At 41.7% G+C, this 17,699-nt stretch overlaps 1 protein-coding gene across 6 annotated transcripts in view; it reads left to right on the top strand.

Moving 5' to 3' along the window:
- PDE4D (phosphodiesterase 4D) overlaps positions 1 to 9,999 on the top strand; it is a 714,853-nt gene extending 704,854 nt beyond the window's left edge. For all 6 annotated transcript variants that reach the window (XM_068535365.1, XM_068535368.1, XM_068535366.1 and 3 more), the window contains 4 exons: positions 2,237 to 2,391; positions 3,598 to 3,720; positions 4,213 to 4,395; positions 5,115 to 9,999. In XM_068535365.1, the coding sequence (XP_068391466.1) occupies positions 2,237 to 2,391; positions 3,598 to 3,720; positions 4,213 to 4,395; positions 5,115 to 5,534 (881 nt within the window). In that variant the 3' untranslated portion in view covers positions 5,535 to 9,999. The remainder of the gene's footprint in view (positions 1 to 2,236; positions 2,392 to 3,597; positions 3,721 to 4,212; positions 4,396 to 5,114) is intronic.
- Positions 10,000 to 17,699: the final 7,700 nt, after the last annotated feature.

Here is a 17,699-nt window from a genome sequence, read left to right as displayed (position 1 = left end):
AGAATGAATGAGCACCGTCACCTGGTAGACGAAAGTTATCCCAGGGTTGATCAGAGCCCCGGGGCATTGTGAGAATTACTGCCTTAGTTAGCTGTTAACTAGGGATCAAGCCAGCAATCATTTTATTTCAGGACTCAGAAGAGGCTTAGTAGCCAGTAACACAAGTAAGTTTTAGCTTCACAGCATACTCTAAGGGAGTCCCTCTAATAACTTGCAAACTTGTAATAAATAGCTTTATGAAATACTCTTATCAGAATTATGTGATTATTTTTAGCTTACAGTAAACCCTTTTGGATAGACGTTAAATTTGTGCTTTCTCTTTCTTTTGGGGATTGTTTGAGCATCAGTGGCTCAGGCTAGCACACTCTCGGCTCTTAGCCTGGAGCTGGCGCTGCCAACCTGTCCAAAGCCAAAGGCTGGATCTGTGTTTCTCGTAATAAAGACTTGGAATCGTCAGATCAGACTTCCTGCAGATGGGAGGTCACCTGTCCTATTTTAAGGGAGGCTGCATGGCTCGCTGTGGTGGAGGGGCACCGGGGCTCACCTGGCTGATTCCCAGGCCAGAGACACCTCTGCTTCTTAGCTGTGGTGACAGTTTTCATTAATCATTCCGCTGGTATTAGTTTTAGGCACCAAATGATTTGCTGTTAATGACACGTACACTCCTTGTAAACCTGATGCAGGTTTTGAGTCAGTTAAGCTTTTATACACGATGTAGGGGAATGGGGGACTCTGAATAGGATGTAAAGAAGTGGAAATTCCAGGTGAGAAGCTGCATAAGTCTTTTTCAAGGACAGTACTATGTAAATAAATCCATAAAATGTAAATAGCATCATGAAATATTGAATAGAACACGTTAGGGGATATTTATCTTAAAAAAAGCATTTCACATAACAGCATTATTTTCTGAAACAGTGAAGCAGCCTCAGAACATATATAGCAGTAAATTTTACTTGGAAAACGAATACTTTCTGTTTATAGCAAAGATGCCTGAGTTTGGGGGGAAAAGATCTCCTCACACATTGGAACACATTAGTCGTGTTCAAAGCATATGACTTTTGAGGTTCAAGAGCAGAGACATTTCACTGTATGAAGGTGGAGCTGGACCTAGCAACAGTACACACACTTTATTTCACTGATCTCATTTTAAACTAAGCTTTCCACAGCTATATTTGTAGCTTATAAATAGAATGTTATTTTTCTGTATAAACCTAAAATCATAGGATTTCAGTCAAAATATTCTTGAACCCCTCTCCTCCTCCCTAGCTTCTTTAAAATAGTCATTGAATAGTATTGGCTATTTCTTTATTAGAAAAGAAAGAATGTATATTTTCCACACATGAGTCAGAAGAAAGATCAAATACATATGCTTTTAGTCTTTACAGTGACTTAAGTGGCAACAGAATGAAGCACCAGTCAATTCTTTTTTAATGACTACCTTATAGGTCTGAGTTTGCTATTTATAGGAACTAGGAAAGAGGCAGGATTTGTCACTGCCTGAAATAGGTCCAGGACAATTGTGGGGGAATGGCAGAATCTTCACTCTGGAGAAATGTAGGCAGCTAAACACCCGTCTCTGTGTGAAGCCCTGAGCATGCAGCTGGGACGGGCAATATACATGTGTATAGTGACTGCCAAGATACTTGGAAAAGGAAATGGAAAAATGAATAAAGCTTTGCCTTTCAAAGCTACACTATGAACAAAATAAGCACAAGCATGAACAGATCTGATATTGTTCATGTGTTCCAAGCTGTTCTTGTACCTTCTCAGAGTACAAATAATCCTAAGTCACATGATCTTTACATCATATACAACGTTGGGTAGGTGGTCCACAGTTGTCAGGAATACAACATTTTATGCTCTGGACAAGTTGTAAATGTTAGGGATAATGTCTTCTTCTGCTGAGCTTATGGAGCTGCCTCTGGCAGATCCGGAGAGGAGGTCCAAGGTAATCTGGCCTAACTCTTCTTTCCCTTTATAGCAGAGGAAGCTGAAACCACAGAGTGAACTGACTTGCCGTGTGCCAAGAGCATTAGAATACACTCCCAAGATTCCAGGGATCTTTCTGTGGCTGCATTAACTAGCAGACTTTCTTCTAGGTGTTGTCATGTAATGGGAATGCGAGCAGACACGTTTAGGGGAAATTGCTTCCTAAACCCAAAATACCTCAGAATATGAAGAATAAGATAACCTTAGCATAAATGGCTTTGCTAACCTTCTGTCTCTTTCTTTCAAGACTCTGAACTTGCCTTGATGTACAATGATTCTTCTGTCCTGGAGAACCATCATTTGGCCGTGGGCTTTAAGTTGCTTCAGGAAGAAAACTGTGACATTTTCCAGAATTTGACCAAGAAGCAAAGACAATCATTAAGGAAGATGGTCATTGATATTGTAAGTAACTGATAAAAGCAAGAAGAGAACTGTGAGGCATGGTGTTTAAAAAAAAAAAAAAGAATGAGATGACTATCAGGTGAAAGTATCATGTATATTTCAAGATAATGCTGCCTTTTTTGTCCCAGAGGCTGGCCCTGCTGCAGGCAATGATGCTCTACTGCTAACAGTCTGGAGCTAAGAATAATGACAGCTTACCCTCGTTCTAGGTTTATTTTCTCAACTCCTCCGCTCTGGTGGCAGACAGAGCTGACTAACAAAAGCACAGGGAGCTGGCTAAAAAATGGATTTTTTCCATTCAAAAACTGGAAAAAAAATCTCTGTCAGCGGAAGTGCCATGTAGAAACATCCATGACATTAGTCTTTTCTCTATACATGTTTTCCACAGTGATTATGAGACACAGGAATATCTCTGGTTGTCAAAAACTTCATCTGTTAAGCTTTGTACATACAGAGAAAGGCAGGGATTATCTGGTTTGGATAAGCAGAAGATTGACCAGAATATTGTTTCTGAAGTACTCTGTGAGCAGCCTTGACTCACTCCATCATAGTCCAGTCACCACATTCTAGCACAAGGAATAGAAAAACTTCAGAACGTGCGATGATGTCTTATCTATGGAAATATCCCTTTCTATCACCATGAAAGTGGCTGCCAGTGCCTACTGGCAATGTATATTGCACACATTTATCTGGGCTTCCAGGGAAAGTGATAGCGAAGGGGAGAAGATTCTGCCCCAAGAAGCAGTAAAGGATTCCCACACACAGCTATTAGACAACAGAGTGGTTCTCCATTTCTTCTCACGTTCTCCATGATATTTTTCTGTGCAAATTCTGACTTTTTTCCCCCTGGACGTTTTTTACTTATTAAAATACTCTTTGTCGGGACATCCCTGGCGGTCCAGTGGTTAAGACTTCGCGCTTCCACTACAGGACACACGGGTTCGATCCCTGGTCAGGGAACTAAGATCCCACATGCCAAGAGGTGTGGCTAAAAAAAAGAAAAGAAAAATATCTCTCCTGTGTAGCACGGAGAACTCTACTCCCAATGCTCCATAATGACCTGTATGGGAAAAGAATCTAAAAAAAAAAGAGTGGATATATGTATATGTATAACTGATTTACTTTGCTGTACATGCGAAACTGACACAACACTGTAAATCAACTATACTGCAATAAAAATTTTTTTAAAATACTCTGTCTTTTAAGGTACTTGCAACAGACATGTCAAAGCACATGAATCTACTGGCTGATTTGAAAACTATGGTTGAAACTAAGAAAGTGACAAGTTCTGGAGTTCTTCTTCTTGATAATTATTCTGATAGGATTCAGGTAAAGCATTCGAATTTGCTATGTCTGCGTGTGTGTGTGTGTGTTTGTGTACACGTGTCTGTGTGTCTAGCTTAGATAAGATTTATGTCTCCTTTTTTCCAACTTATAATTATAGTAGCTGTAAGCAGGATTTTTATCCAAATTCTTAATCTTGAGAATTAACCAGATAAAATCCTGTTGGCCTTTTCAAGTGGAAATGTGTTAAAAAAAATAAAAAAAGTAACATCCTACAAAACCAGCCACTTAATAAGCAGCTCTGAATTTAATCAACCATGCACATGAACAGTTTCTCTTATGATACTTAGATGCAGTAGAAGTGGCATAATTTGGGACTATTAATACAGGTGTGAACTTCACACAGACACACCATGGTCGAGCTGTCTGGAACGACTCTTAACACTACATGTATTTTTAAGTGTCACAGTCATCTGATGTGAATTTCTAGTAAAAAAGGAGCAGGTGCTAAATAGAGAAGGCATTGATCTGTTTTAGGTCCTTCAGAACATGGTGCATTGTGCCGACCTGAGCAACCCAACCAAGCCTCTCCAGCTATACCGCCAGTGGACGGACCGCATCATGGAGGAGTTCTTCCGCCAAGGGGACCGAGAGAGGGAGCGGGGCATGGAGATAAGCCCCATGTGTGACAAGCACAATGCCTCTGTGGAAAAATCACAGGTGATGCCTTAAGCATAAAGCTTTCAGAGAGAACACAACTACACGGAACATTTGGTTACACCGTATGCATGTCACACAGTATTTTATTGGGTTTTCTTAATTACTTTCTTTTGTCAAGCTCAATGTCCACCTTAGTGTTTGCAAGCCAAAAAATTCTTTGATTCTTAGAATTTATATTCATATGGTCATATATACGTTCATAGGACAGTATATTCATTCATCGTGACTCTATGCATATAGTATATTCATATGTGTAGAATTATTTCAGCTATCTCAATTCGTAAGCGAATAAAGTTATATGAATCCATATAGAGTACATGGCATTATTTCAGCTCTCTGGATTTACCTATGAATGGGCTATTCTAAAGTCCCAGCCTCAAGCCAAGTCCTGCCATGTAAACAACTGGAGGTTTTTTTACATCGCAAACAGACTCTTGGACTCAGAGTTCCAGAAGCTAGTTTTTACCAGCTAGTAACAACATTTTTTTAATTGGTCTGCTACCTAAAATAGTGACTGTTTTACCAAACTAAGGTTAGTAGTCTTCAGTTCAGCGTTATATTTTCAGAGCATAGTCTATTTTATATATTTTTCTGTAAATTCTATATATCATATATAAAAATTTAATTCAACATATCAATTAGATACATTGGAGGGGGCTCGTTAACCTTTTCCATTGTTTCTTAGTCCCAATCAGATTTTTTTTTTTTTTTTTAATCAGGTGGGCTTCATAGACTACATTGTTCATCCTCTCTGGGAGACGTGGGCAGACCTGGTCCATCCCGACGCCCAGGACATTTTGGACACTTTGGAGGACAATCGTGAGTGGTACCAGAGCACAATTCCTCAGAGCCCCTCCCCGGCGCCGGATGACCAGGAGGAGGGCCGGCAGGGTCAAACTGAGAAGTTCCAGTTTGAACTGACTTTAGAGGAGGACGGCGAGTCAGACACCGAAAAGGACAGTGGGAGTCAAGTGGAAGAAGACACGAGCTGCAGTGACTCCAAGACGCTCTGCACTCAAGACTCGGAGTCCACCGAAATCCCCCTGGATGAGCAGGCGGAAGAGGAAGCCGTGGGGGAGGAGGAGGAGGAGAGCCAGCCCGAGGCCTGTGCCATCGGAGACCACTCGCCCGACACATAACAGGGCAGAGACTTCCATGCCTTTTGTTTGCGTTTTTTGTTTTTTTAAGTAGAAACATTGTTTCCAAAGTGCATGTCACATGCCACAACTACGGTCACACCTCACTGTCATCTGCCAGGACGTTTGCGGAACAAAACTGACCTTGACGACTCAGTCTAGTGCTCAGGAATATCGTCACCAGTTTTTTTCACCTCCATGTCATCAGAACGAGGGGGACATCTTCACGAACAGCAGTGTCACAAGATTGCAGCTCGGTCGAGCTAAAGAAGCAGAGAAAAATCAACTCCAAAGTGTTTTCTAGGGAGTGTGGCTCATCAGGCAGCCCAAAAGTTGAGATGATTTGGGGGTTCTTTTCCTTTTTATTTGTTTGCAATATTTTCAGCAGCAAGAAGGCATTACATGGACGGAGCGAAGCAACAAGTGGGTCAGGAACAGGACACGTTGTGAAGCTGTTACCAGGAAGAAGATGAGCCACAGAAATTGCATAATTTTCTAATTTCAAGTCTTCCTGATACCTGACTGAATAGTGTGGTTCAGTGAGCTGCACTGACCTCTACATTTTGTATGATATGTAAAACAGATTTTTTGTAGAGCTTACTTTTATTATTAAATGTATTGAGGTATTATATTTAAAAAACTACGTTCAGAACTTCATCTGCCACTGGTTATTTTTTTTCTAAGGAGTAACTTGCAAGTTTTCAGTACAAATCTGTGCTACACTGGATAAACCTAATTTACAAATTTTACTTGCACCTTAGACGTCATAGCAATTAACTGATTTGTAGTGACCCATTGTTTTATATACCAATGACTTCCATGTTTTAAAAACAAAAATTGACTTTATGTTGCAGGAAACCCTTTTTGTAGGTCTTCGTTTACTGGCTTTTCGTTTCACTCTTTTCAGACACGCAGAGTTGCTCCCCACTTACATTTCTCTTCACCGTGTGCAAAGTGAATACTTGTTCCACAATACTTTGATGTGCATTCTGTCTAATGTGTCTCAAGCCTCATGGACACTCAGTCATCAGTTGGTGTTGTCTGAAGCAAGTGAGAGATATATAAATACCCAGTAGCTAAAATGGTCAGTCTTTTTTAGATATTTTCCTACTTAGTGTCTTCTGAGAACATTTTGCTGTGGCGATAGACCCTCATTTCACAAGTGCATGTCTTTGTAATAACCCACACATTTCATGCTCATTTTTGTTTTCACAGTCATAGTAAGAACTTTTCCCCCTTGTGCTGCTTCATTATCAGTGTGTGTTTGAACCTCTGTCCACATTCACTGCGTGGTGTCTTATCAGATATATCACCACCATGCTGACTGATGCAAAGAACAGGTAGTCAAGTTAGAGTTAGCTTTCTTTTCTGCCATGAGGTCATATATAATGACTAGCTTTTACTTTTGATTTACGAAGAAACGTTAATAGCTAGCTAGGTAATTTTTTAACAATATTAGCAGAATATATTAATGAAGACCAGTACAATGAATGCTCTTTTGTTTCTCTGATTTCACTGTGGGATTAAGAACTGTATGAGGAATATTCCTGAGAAGTGATTTTAAGTGTAGCAATGACTCTTCCTTAAAGGACAGCCATGTAACACGTGGCACTTGATTTATCAGTTATCTTTGATCCATAAGTATGTCTTGTGGAGAAGAACTTCCTTAAATACACTGACAGAAAGAAGTTGGTGATGCCCTTGGCACCAGAGATTTGGCAATATAATGCCGTTTTAAAATACTGGGCTGGGTAAGAAGATTCTGCCTAAGTCAAACATTAGAGATCACGGTTGGCTAAATTTAGCATCAAGAAATGTATTACAATTTTAGAGATTGATTCCCAGTATTTACCTTCAATTGGCATCTTGGGGCATTTATTTAGTTTGGACTTCCTTCCCACTTCAGCTCTTAATAAAGTGTTTACCTTCTCCGTGAAGAGTTTGGAGCCCAAATAATCATTTTTTAGAGTGATATCCAAGAACCCAAGTAGAGGCTAAAGGAGTATCAGACCAAATGGAAAATAAATAAAACAGTAAATAAAATTGTAACCCTGAAAAACATTTATATTGGGGATGTCAAAAGAAGCCATCTGGGGAACTAATCACTAAGTCAGCAGCCAGGGAAATGACCCAAGCTGAAGACACTATTTTAATCCCCTGAGATCCACTGATGCTTAGAAATTTGGATAGAAAAATTATGTAGCTCCGATCTTTCACACAGAGCACAGGATAGGAGTTTACCAATTAATTATCAGATTTCCACCCTCCTTCCCCTGTAAAAATCAGACTTTCAAAGAAAGTCTTATGTTTGGCAAGTAAACTTCACAAGAATATTTGGAAACTTGTTTCCATTTTTATTTGTCCCTGATGGAGGTTTAGAGGAAAAGGCAAAGAATCTAGTGTTTATTCCTTTCTCAAAATATTCTCATTCCTTCCCCTCCCTAATGCTTGGTATTTCCCCCACAGAGTGCCTAGAATCTTAATAATGAAAAAAAAAAAAAATTTTAAACAGCAATATGTCACAAACAAATCCAGACCTGAAAAGATTTATAACTGCACTAAAAAAGAGAGGCTTTTTCTTTTGCAATTTGTTGGTTTTTAATGGTCACATGTTGTAAAGATATCCACTGATGGACAATCAAATTGTAGAAGAGACATAATATCCAAAGGACAGGGACTAGTGCACTATACACTCTACTTCTCCTCTCCCTTCTCTTTCGCCAAAGTGTGCTTCAGAATTATACACTGCTTTAAAAAGAATATCCTTTTACAAGTGACTTTATGTTTCCTAAAATGCCATAAGAAAATGCAATATCTGGGTACTGTACGGGGAAGAAAATGTCCAAGTTTGCATAAAACCAGTACATTTCAGCTTGCAAGTTACTAAACACAATAATGCTGTTTTAATTTTCTTTTACGTCACTTAAAATTCACAAGAAAATAATGTAGATAGAACAAATTGCAGACAAGGAAAAAAAACTTGAATGAAGTGGATTTTACAGAAAGCTTTATGATACTCTTTGAATGCATTATTTATTTTTTGTGCCATGCATTTTTTTTCTCACCAAATGACCTTACCGGTAATACAGTCTTGTTTGTCTGTTTACAACCATGTATTTATTGTAATGTACATACTGTAATGTTAATTGTAAATTATCAGTTCTTATTAAAACATCATCCCGCAATGGGATGGTGTTGCTATATTTGGAAACTCTTGGTGAGAGAATGAATGGTGTGTATACATACTCCTTGTACATTTTCTTTTCTTCTATAAAATAGTCTTGTCACCTTAGAGCTTGTTTATGGAAGATTCAAGAAAACTATAAAATACATAAAGGTATATAAAATTAAGAAAACATAGCTGCAGGTCTTTGGTCCCAGGGCTGTGCCTTAACTTTAATCAATATTTTCTTCTGTTTTGCTGCATTTGAAAGTTAGGTAATGGTGGGGCTAGGGCTGGGCATTTTACATCTGAGCTTTGAATCTGTTGGATTTCTGGCAACAGCTGGATTTTACAGAAACACAGACAACCTCTGGAGCATTCTGAGACCCTTTTGAGAGACAAGCCCTTAAGTACTTTTTGCCATGAAGCAGCATGGCATATATGATGGTGATTTTTCCCTATCGGATACTAACTGAGCTACTTTAGTTAGTTACATTTGATTTTTTATTTTCAAACACTACTGGGAAGATATATTCTTGTCCAGTGATTATAAAAAGTCTTTTTAGACTTTAGAAGTCTTCTAGAGCACGTGGGCAAATGAATTTGATTTGAAACTAGAGCCGTAGGTCACGTGTGTCAGTAATTTATTCCTTGGCTTCCTGTCATGTTAAGGAAATATATAATATGAAAAAGGTCATTTTTTTAACCCTTCAACTAAGATGAGCCAAATTTCCTTATGTATGTAAATCCATATATTTAAACACAAAGTTTTATATGATGCCAATTCACACGGCATAATGGATTCACCATTCTCTAGAATCTGTTTCAGCAAAACTTACATTGCTTTAGAGTTTTTAAATTCAACCTTGCACAGCTCCTAAAAGCTATGAAAAATTCCCAGTGGCCCAGCCCTCAGGATGTGTGACTTAGTGAAAGGAGAGATTCTTCTTCTAGAAAAAATGAGCCTCCTTTTCTTTTCTTTCTTTCTGTCTTTTCTTTTATTTTTTTTTTTTGACACAAACTGTAGATTTTAGCAGCCCTGGCCCAAAGGAATTTGATTACTTTTGTTTTAAACAGTACAACGGGGACAGTATAATTACAAAAAAACATCCTTACTGATTTTAGTTGTTTTTAATTTGATTTCTTTGGATATGTTTTCAGAGTGGTAAATTGTGTGTGAGCATTACAAATGATGATTCTTTTAGTGGTTTCTTAGCCTCTCTTACAGCCCATGGGGATAGTACTGTACATCAATACCTTCATATGAAATTTTTATATGCAATGGAAATAAAAGCATGGGTTGATTCTGCCTATTTATGACTCGATCTTTTACGAATAAAAGGTTATTCATTTTAACTTGTAGTTCAGTCAGCACAGGTTTCCGAGGGCCATGAAGATTGTTAAGGTGGAATAGAGGAGGTTAGTGACGTCATACATTAATACTGATATTCACAGTCCAATGAAACCAAATTATGTAGATTAATCTTGCTACAGAAAAAAAATGCCAAAATTATGTAAATGGCCTGTAACATTAAGCACAGTGTTTTGTAAGCAACCTTGGGAAGGGGACTTCTCTAATTGAGTATTCTGGCATACTGAAAGTTATTCAGATACTCAGCAGTTATTTGTTGGGTCCCTACTCTGCAGACTACAAGGTTGTAAGGATTCAGCAGTGAACAAGGCAGAATTTCTGCTTTTGTGAGCTTACGGTCTAGAAGAGACAAAGGTATTAAAGCATCCCATACACAGCACTGTAAGTGTCCTCAGTACAGCAAAGAAGCTCAGGTGCTGTAATTGAGCAGGAACCTGACCTTGGTCTCTTCTGGAGGGCCGGAGAAGGCTTTCTTCAGGAAGCGATTTGGGGCTGAGCTCTGAAGGATCGTGAGAGGTAACTTGGCAAAAAGGAAGCGCTGACACAAAGAGGAGGAGGATCCAGACTGCAGAAGTCCTGAGGTGCAAATGAGCTCCAGACCTCTGGAGAAATGGAGGGAAAACACTCCTGCTCCATCGCTCTTTACTCCCTCACCCTGCTGTCTTTCCTTTATAACACTTATCACAAATTGACATATGCATCTGTCTGTTTATTGTCCATCTCTCCCACCAGAACATAGCTTCAGGAGAGTAGTCGTTGCTCACCGGTGTATCCCTCACACCTAAAACGATGCCTGGTACACAGTAGGTGTTTAATATTCGTTGAATAGGGACTTCCCTGGTGGTGCAGTGGTTAAGAATCTGCCAGCCAATGCAGGGGACATGGGTTTGAGCCCCGGTCCGGGAAGATCCCACATGCCACGGAGCAACTAAGCCCATGCGCCACAACTACTGAGCCTGTGCTCTACAGCCTGTGAGCCACAACTACTGAAGCCCGTGCGCCTAGAGCCCGTGCTCTGCAACAAGAAAAGCCATCGCAATGAGAAGCCCGTGCACTGCAACGAAGAGTAGCCCCCGCTCACTGCAACTAGAGAAAGCCTATGCGCAGCAACAAAGACCCAACACAGCCAAATAAATAAATAAATAAATAAAATATTTGTTGAATATAGCCACCAAACTGATATTGGATATAATTCAGTCTGGTGATCCAGACATTAGGGTTGATACCATAAAAATATTCTGGTTGTTTTTTTTATTTTTGAGCTTGTCAAGATCCTGGATAAAGAGAGTTTACCGTTTTCTACCCTGTTGCCAACTGAAGACTCTGCCTCTTCCTCACAATTTCTCCTTTTTTTCCCTGAATGGCAGAAAATCAGTTTTCATGATGAGGAGAGTAAAGAAATCAGCAAAAGTTTAATCCCTAACTCGTAACTAGAATAAAGTTAATTCAACAGAAAGGCTGTGCTTAGCCTCTGCACCATTTCCTCCCCACACCGCAGAGAACGACAGAGACTAGAGCCTAAAGATGACCAAATCGTCCCATCCAGGAAGGCTTGAGTAAGCCCAAGTCCCCTTCCTCGGTTTACGTCCCCAAAGTGAGACTCTGGGACAAAGGAACAAGCTGCCTTCTTTTCCCCACTCATTCCCCCATGCTGATTTAGGCCAATCTGGGTGTGCTGAGCCCACCTGAGTTTAGGTCTTTGACTGGAAACATCTCCTCAGGTACACAGCTTTGAACCCACAACAGTAAAACATTCCACAGACGGAAAGAAAACCGTCTTCCCTGTCGTCAGAGAGCACCACACTCAGCAGGGATGCACTTACTTACAGAGCCTTGTTTTAGTGGAATTCCACCTGTGCATTCCCAGCTTTCTGATTTGGGGGCTGTTTCTTTCATAGCTATTCTCATATCTCCAAATATGCAATGTCAGACTCAGTGTAATGGGTATAAATCTCAGCCCATGCACTCAAGTGTGCAGGATACCCTGCTTGCTTTATTTACATCAATTAACATGGGCTTTACGTCCCCATCCTACTACAGTCTTGGGAGTTTCCATCTCTTATTAGCACATCCCCTCTCTCTCCCAACATAAAAGGGCTCTCACCTGCAGCTGAACAGAAGCACGGCTCCTGGGTGTTGTCAAGGCTGCAGTGGTTCCTTACAGTTTCTGGGCTCTTTACTTCCTTCTCATGCACGTGGTGCCTGCTGAGGCTGGGAACCCCGGTTTGGGGGTCCTACGTCCTTACGCCCACCACGGATGCAAAGGATACCACCCTCCCAAGATCCAGAGCCACTCCCCAAGATAGTCCAAAAAAAAAAGACAGACCTAGACAATTCCTCTGAGAGCTGGCCACGGTCAGTAGGCCCCAAGCCACAAATGAAGTACATCCCATTTCCTGTCCGGCCATATACGAGCTGCAAACGGAGTGCAATCCACATTTCTGTCGGGCCGTATTTTGGGGCCCCCAACTGGATGGTTGAGCTGCCTGCACAAGTAAGAACTGACAACCTGTGTGCCCCAGGCAGGCAGAAAGTCACGCCAAGTTGGCAGGACACAAAATGAGACAAACAAGGAGGCAACGGCTGTTCCTGGGAGAGAAAGGATCCACAACCAAGGGCTCAGGCTTCGGAAAGGAAGGGAAAACTTGAAATTTTACCTTTCTCAACGGGGCACTACAGAGATCCGAGCGAGCTGATGCTGGTAAGAATTCTCACCCTTCCTTGGCTTCTGCTGGTTTTCCTAGGATCCCATCTGCAGGCTCCAGATTGAGTAGGGTTTCAAGTAGAGAGTGTAGCCCTGTGTCTGTGAGAACGTGACAAGACTTTTCATTAATTTTAATTTTAGCTTCTCCTGGGCTGTTGAAGGCAATAACTGATAACAGTTGACTGGAGAATCTCTGCGAGTCTGGTCAACCCTGGAAGGGGCCCTCTTTCGAGGGTAGAGATGGGGGCATTCGAGTTGCCGTGGAAGGATTTGACAAAACCTTTTTTCCAGTGTCCTAAGTGAATGCCAATGAGACGATTTGTTTTGCCAATGGACCCCAGGAGGGTGCAATGGAGGAGGCCCAGGTGTTGCAGGTTTCTGGCTTTAAAGCTGTTGCAGCTATAAGGTAACTGACTTGGTGGGCTTTTAGTTACGGCCTTGGGGTCTCTTCAGAGTGGAAAAGCAATTCAGTGCAGGCTTAGTGAGTACTCAGGTAACGGAGGGTACAGGTGTCAGTAGGAATCACCTCTTTGGTCTTTAATTTTTCATTAGCCTTTTTTTTTTTTTTAAACTGTTCTTAAATTTATTTATTTTTGGCTGTGTTGGGTCTTCGTTTCTGTGCGAGGGCTTTCTTTGGTTGTGGCGAGCGGGGGCCACTCTTCATCGCGGTGCGCGGGCCTCTCACTGTCGCGGCCTCTCTTGTTGCCGGAGCACAGGCTCCAGACGCGCAGGCTCAGTAGTTGTGGCTCACGGGCCCAGTTGCTCCACGGCATGTGGGATCTTCCCAGACCAGGGCTCGAACCCGTGTCCCCTGCATTGGCAGGCAGATTCTCAACCACTGCGCCACCAGGGAAGCCCTCATTAGCCTTTTACAATGAGTCTTTCAATGATGCTTTTATTGGAATCTTGAAGCTTTTGGAGGCTTCTGCATGCCAATTAAAATAGATATCCTATTCTGTTTGTTGATTTGGGAACCCTTGCTTTCAGGTGCACTTCTTAAATGAACAATCTTACCTAATTGGAAAGTTCCCCATGACGGCCATTGTAATTCTAGGTTGTCTTAGTAAGATTTTGCCATTTTTGTAGATATCTATGGCTTCCTGGACCACAGTTCTTAGACTTAAAATAAGCAGGTGTGCCGGGAGGTGGCACACTCAGGTCTTTGAAACGTGAGGATCCCGTTACTTTAGCTAAGCCTTGGGTCTCTAGGAGACAAATTAATACCTAATGGGGATGTGCTGCCGGGCTAGGGCTTTTGTGGTGTTTCACAAAACTTGCCAAAAACTGTTTAAAAACGATGAAAGAAGATAATTTGGATGGTACGAATGGAGAACTGCCAAAGGGAGCAGAAAGCAAGAAGCTTTTATAGGTTAAAGAATAAAGAACAAGGAAGAGACAAATAGAAAATATCTGCTTGGCTGGGGACAAATAGTCAACCTTGTTTGGGGCAAGAAGCCAGAGGTGGTCTGGTGTTTGGGGATTGGCTGACTGGATATACTGTGTTTCTGATCAAGAGAAGCATTTACAGGAACACAAAAGTTATGTAAGTTTTGGTTTGTTGATGTGGCATCTCAGGCAGGAGCCGCTCCATCTTGGGCCTAGAAATTTATTTCAACAGTATTTTGTACATATTCCTAGATTAGAGATGTACATACCCCTCACTAGATTGTGAGATTTTGCAGGAAATGTGCTCCTTTTGGTCTGGCTAGTAAAGATTTAAGTCAAGACACCAATATTTGCCTATTCCTTCTCCTCTAATACCAGCACTCCTCAAATGTGGTCCTTGCACTGACATCAGAATCAACTAGATTCTTGTTAGAAATGCAAATGATCAAGCCCCAACTCAGATCTTGGGAATAAGAATCCCTAGGGGTGGGTCCCAGAATCTGTCTTTTAACCAGTCGTCCTGTTATTCTTATGGGCCATAAAGTTTGAGAAACTCTGTTCCAGACCTCTTGGAGTTGTTTCTTCCTCTTTCGGTTTTGCAGAAAAGCAGAATAATCTCAACCCCCTTTCTAATTCACTGCATTTACTCAAAGGGATGCGTGTTACAGCAGGAGTTTCAACAGGTGTCGTGGTGAAGGCTAATGGCAATTGGAGGAACAGTAGAAACACGTGTTTAACCAGCCGGTTTCCATCAAGCAGGGAAGGAATATTGAAGCCAGCTATTGGCTCTCTTCAGTAACAGAGGAAACCTCAGGTTGGCTGTTACCATCAGGACAGTTATTGATATCATTACGGGTTCTGGACCCAATTTCAATGTGGAGGATTGGAGTGGGTTCTTCACACCAACAAGGAATTGGCTTACACCAGCTGGGGGTCCTACAATTCAACTTAATTCTGGCACTATCCACCAGGAGATAGTATTGGATTCCACAAGGGCTACAAGACTCAGTACTAGAAGACACCCACCCTCACCCCTCCATCCCCGCCTCCTCCACTTCAGAGGCCAGTGGCAAACTCAGGTCGTTACCTGCACTTCTGACCTACTAGCTATAAATCGGGGGTTCCAGCGACACCCCCGTCTTGGGTTCCATTAATTTGCTAGAGTGGCTCATAGAAATATTTTACTTACTAGATCACTGTATTATTATAAAGACGTATCACTCAGGAATATCCAGATGGAAGATATACATAGAGCAAGGTATGGGGAAAGGACAGAAGTTTCCATGCCCTCTCCAAGCACATCACTCTCCCCAAATCTACAGTTTTCACCAGCCTGGAATCTCTTCGAACCCCAATCTTTTGGCTTTTTTAATGGAGGTTTCATTACATAGGTATGATTGAGTAAATCATTGGCCATAGGAGATTGAGTCAAAACTCCAGCCCCTCTCCCTGGAGGTCAGGGGGTGAGATTGAAAGTTCCAACCCTCTTATCACGTGGTTGGTCCCCCTGACAATCAGCATCCTTAGGTGTTTTCCAAGCCACTATTAACATAATAAAGGACAACTTTATCACTCTCAACACTTGGGAAATTCCGAGGGTGCTCAGAGCTTTATGCCAGAAACTGGGAAGAAGACCAAATATATATTTTTATTGTAAGTTACAATATTACATATCACAGTTGGCATGGGCTAAAGGGTGTAAGATTAAAATATCATTCAAAGAAGAGATGAAACAAAGGAGAGAAGATCCCGCCCATATTATCCCTGCAGGGCCATTAGTGTAATAGATGGGGACTGAGCGCCTTCACCCAGGCTTCAGTTGCCCCATTCTGGCTGTCAGTCACAGAGCACGTGCCCCTCTACTTTTGTAATTGGGTGAAATTCCACAGCACAGGGCTTGGAATCTGGCATCACAAGGGGCCGCCAAAGGGGCCACATGACACACCCAGAAGTTCAGAGGGTTAACTTTGACCATTGGGAATCCAGAGATAGGAGGAAGTCAGGCCGGTTAATTTCTTTTCCTTCTCTCTCTGCGGGCTACTCTGAGGCAAGGTTTCCCCTTGAGGCCACGGGGACAATCCCTGTATTCCTATCCAGTGGAAGCCCCTCCGAAGCTGCCTGCAGTGTCTCAGCTGTACCTTGTGAGGCAGTAGCCAGCGTAGAAACATCACAACACACTGCTTCCCATCTTTCCTGCTTCCCTTTTCCTTCCTTCCTTGCTTCTTTCAGCCTTAATCCTTTTTTTCTCACCCCACTGCCCAAGGGTTCGCACCTCCCAAGTAAACTCCCATCACTTTGATCTGTGCCTCCCGCTCTGTTTCCTAGAGACCGGGGGCTCCGTGCCATGCTTTACATTCAGAACAGCAGATGCCAAATTTGAGTATATGTGTGTGTGCATTGCGTGTAAAATAAGACCTTTGGATATTATAAGCTGAGACTGTGCCTTCTTCGTCTTTGTTTTCCTATAGCTTAGTTCAGCTTCTGTCATATAGCAGGTGTTCATTAAACAGGAAAAGAATGACTAGTGGGTGAGTAACTGCCTGAAAGAATGAGGTTGATGGTGAAGAATGGATGGAGAGGGTGTGAACTGGCTTAGAATGGATAAACAGGAACTGACACAGTTAAGGGGCCAAAGGCAGCTAGAGGAGAATATGGAAGCAACCCAAGTAGAAGTTGAAGGGATTAGTCCTTCTAACTAGAAACAAAGGACATGGGAAGAGAGGTACTGTGGCGCCCTTCACCTTCTGGGAATTCTTATTCGTACCCACTGTAAAGGGACACTCTTGCTTGCCTACTCTATTATTACCACCCCTCCACTCCAACTTGCTTCCTGGGGAATGGAAGTTGGAATTAGTTTGGGTCTTGTGAAGCCACAGAATTCTGGAGAAATTCGGCCCCTCCTCAGTCCCACAGGCTGATTCTGAACCCTTTATGGAATTCCTCTGCCTTTGCCAGTGATTAGGATAGGACAGGCTTGCAGGGCCTCAATTCTACACAATGAGATACAGGTGACTCTGGGAAAGTATCCCGCACCCTTACACAGGGAGAAAAGGAAAGGACTGGGCTTTGGAAATGGTTCCTGAGGCTGCCATGGTTGGACTGTTATCTTGAGACCATGAGAGGAATTATCTGAAGATACAAAGAACATACGAAGGATGACAGAGTTGATGACAGAACCGGAGTCTTTGAAGATGTTTTTGAGCTGCTGAAATAATCAACTTGACTTCTAAGCTAATTATGTAAGATAATGACCAGTTTTTCATTATAATGTAAGCCATTTCAGGTGGACCTTCTGTTACTTGCCCCTGAAAGAATCGTGACTAACACCTCCACTATCTATTCCAACAACATGCCAGGGAGTCTGGCATGTTGGGAGGCATGCCTGGCACAGTGGAAATGTGGGGCTTTGGCCCCAATTAGCTGAGTGACTGTAGGCATGTTAATTGATATTTGAACCCTACTTTTTCTCATTTTAAATATGGTAATTATGATATTAGAATCTACTCTAATTCTTCACAGTGTTATGAAAGCAAAGGAATTAAT

This window comes from Eschrichtius robustus, chromosome 2 (assembly GCF_028021215.1).
Source record: "Eschrichtius robustus isolate mEscRob2 chromosome 2, mEscRob2.pri, whole genome shotgun sequence".
Taxonomy (NCBI): domain Eukaryota; kingdom Metazoa; phylum Chordata; class Mammalia; order Artiodactyla; family Eschrichtiidae; genus Eschrichtius; species Eschrichtius robustus.
Note: the sequence above shows the minus strand (reverse complement) of the source record. Positions and strands in the feature narration are given on the sequence as shown.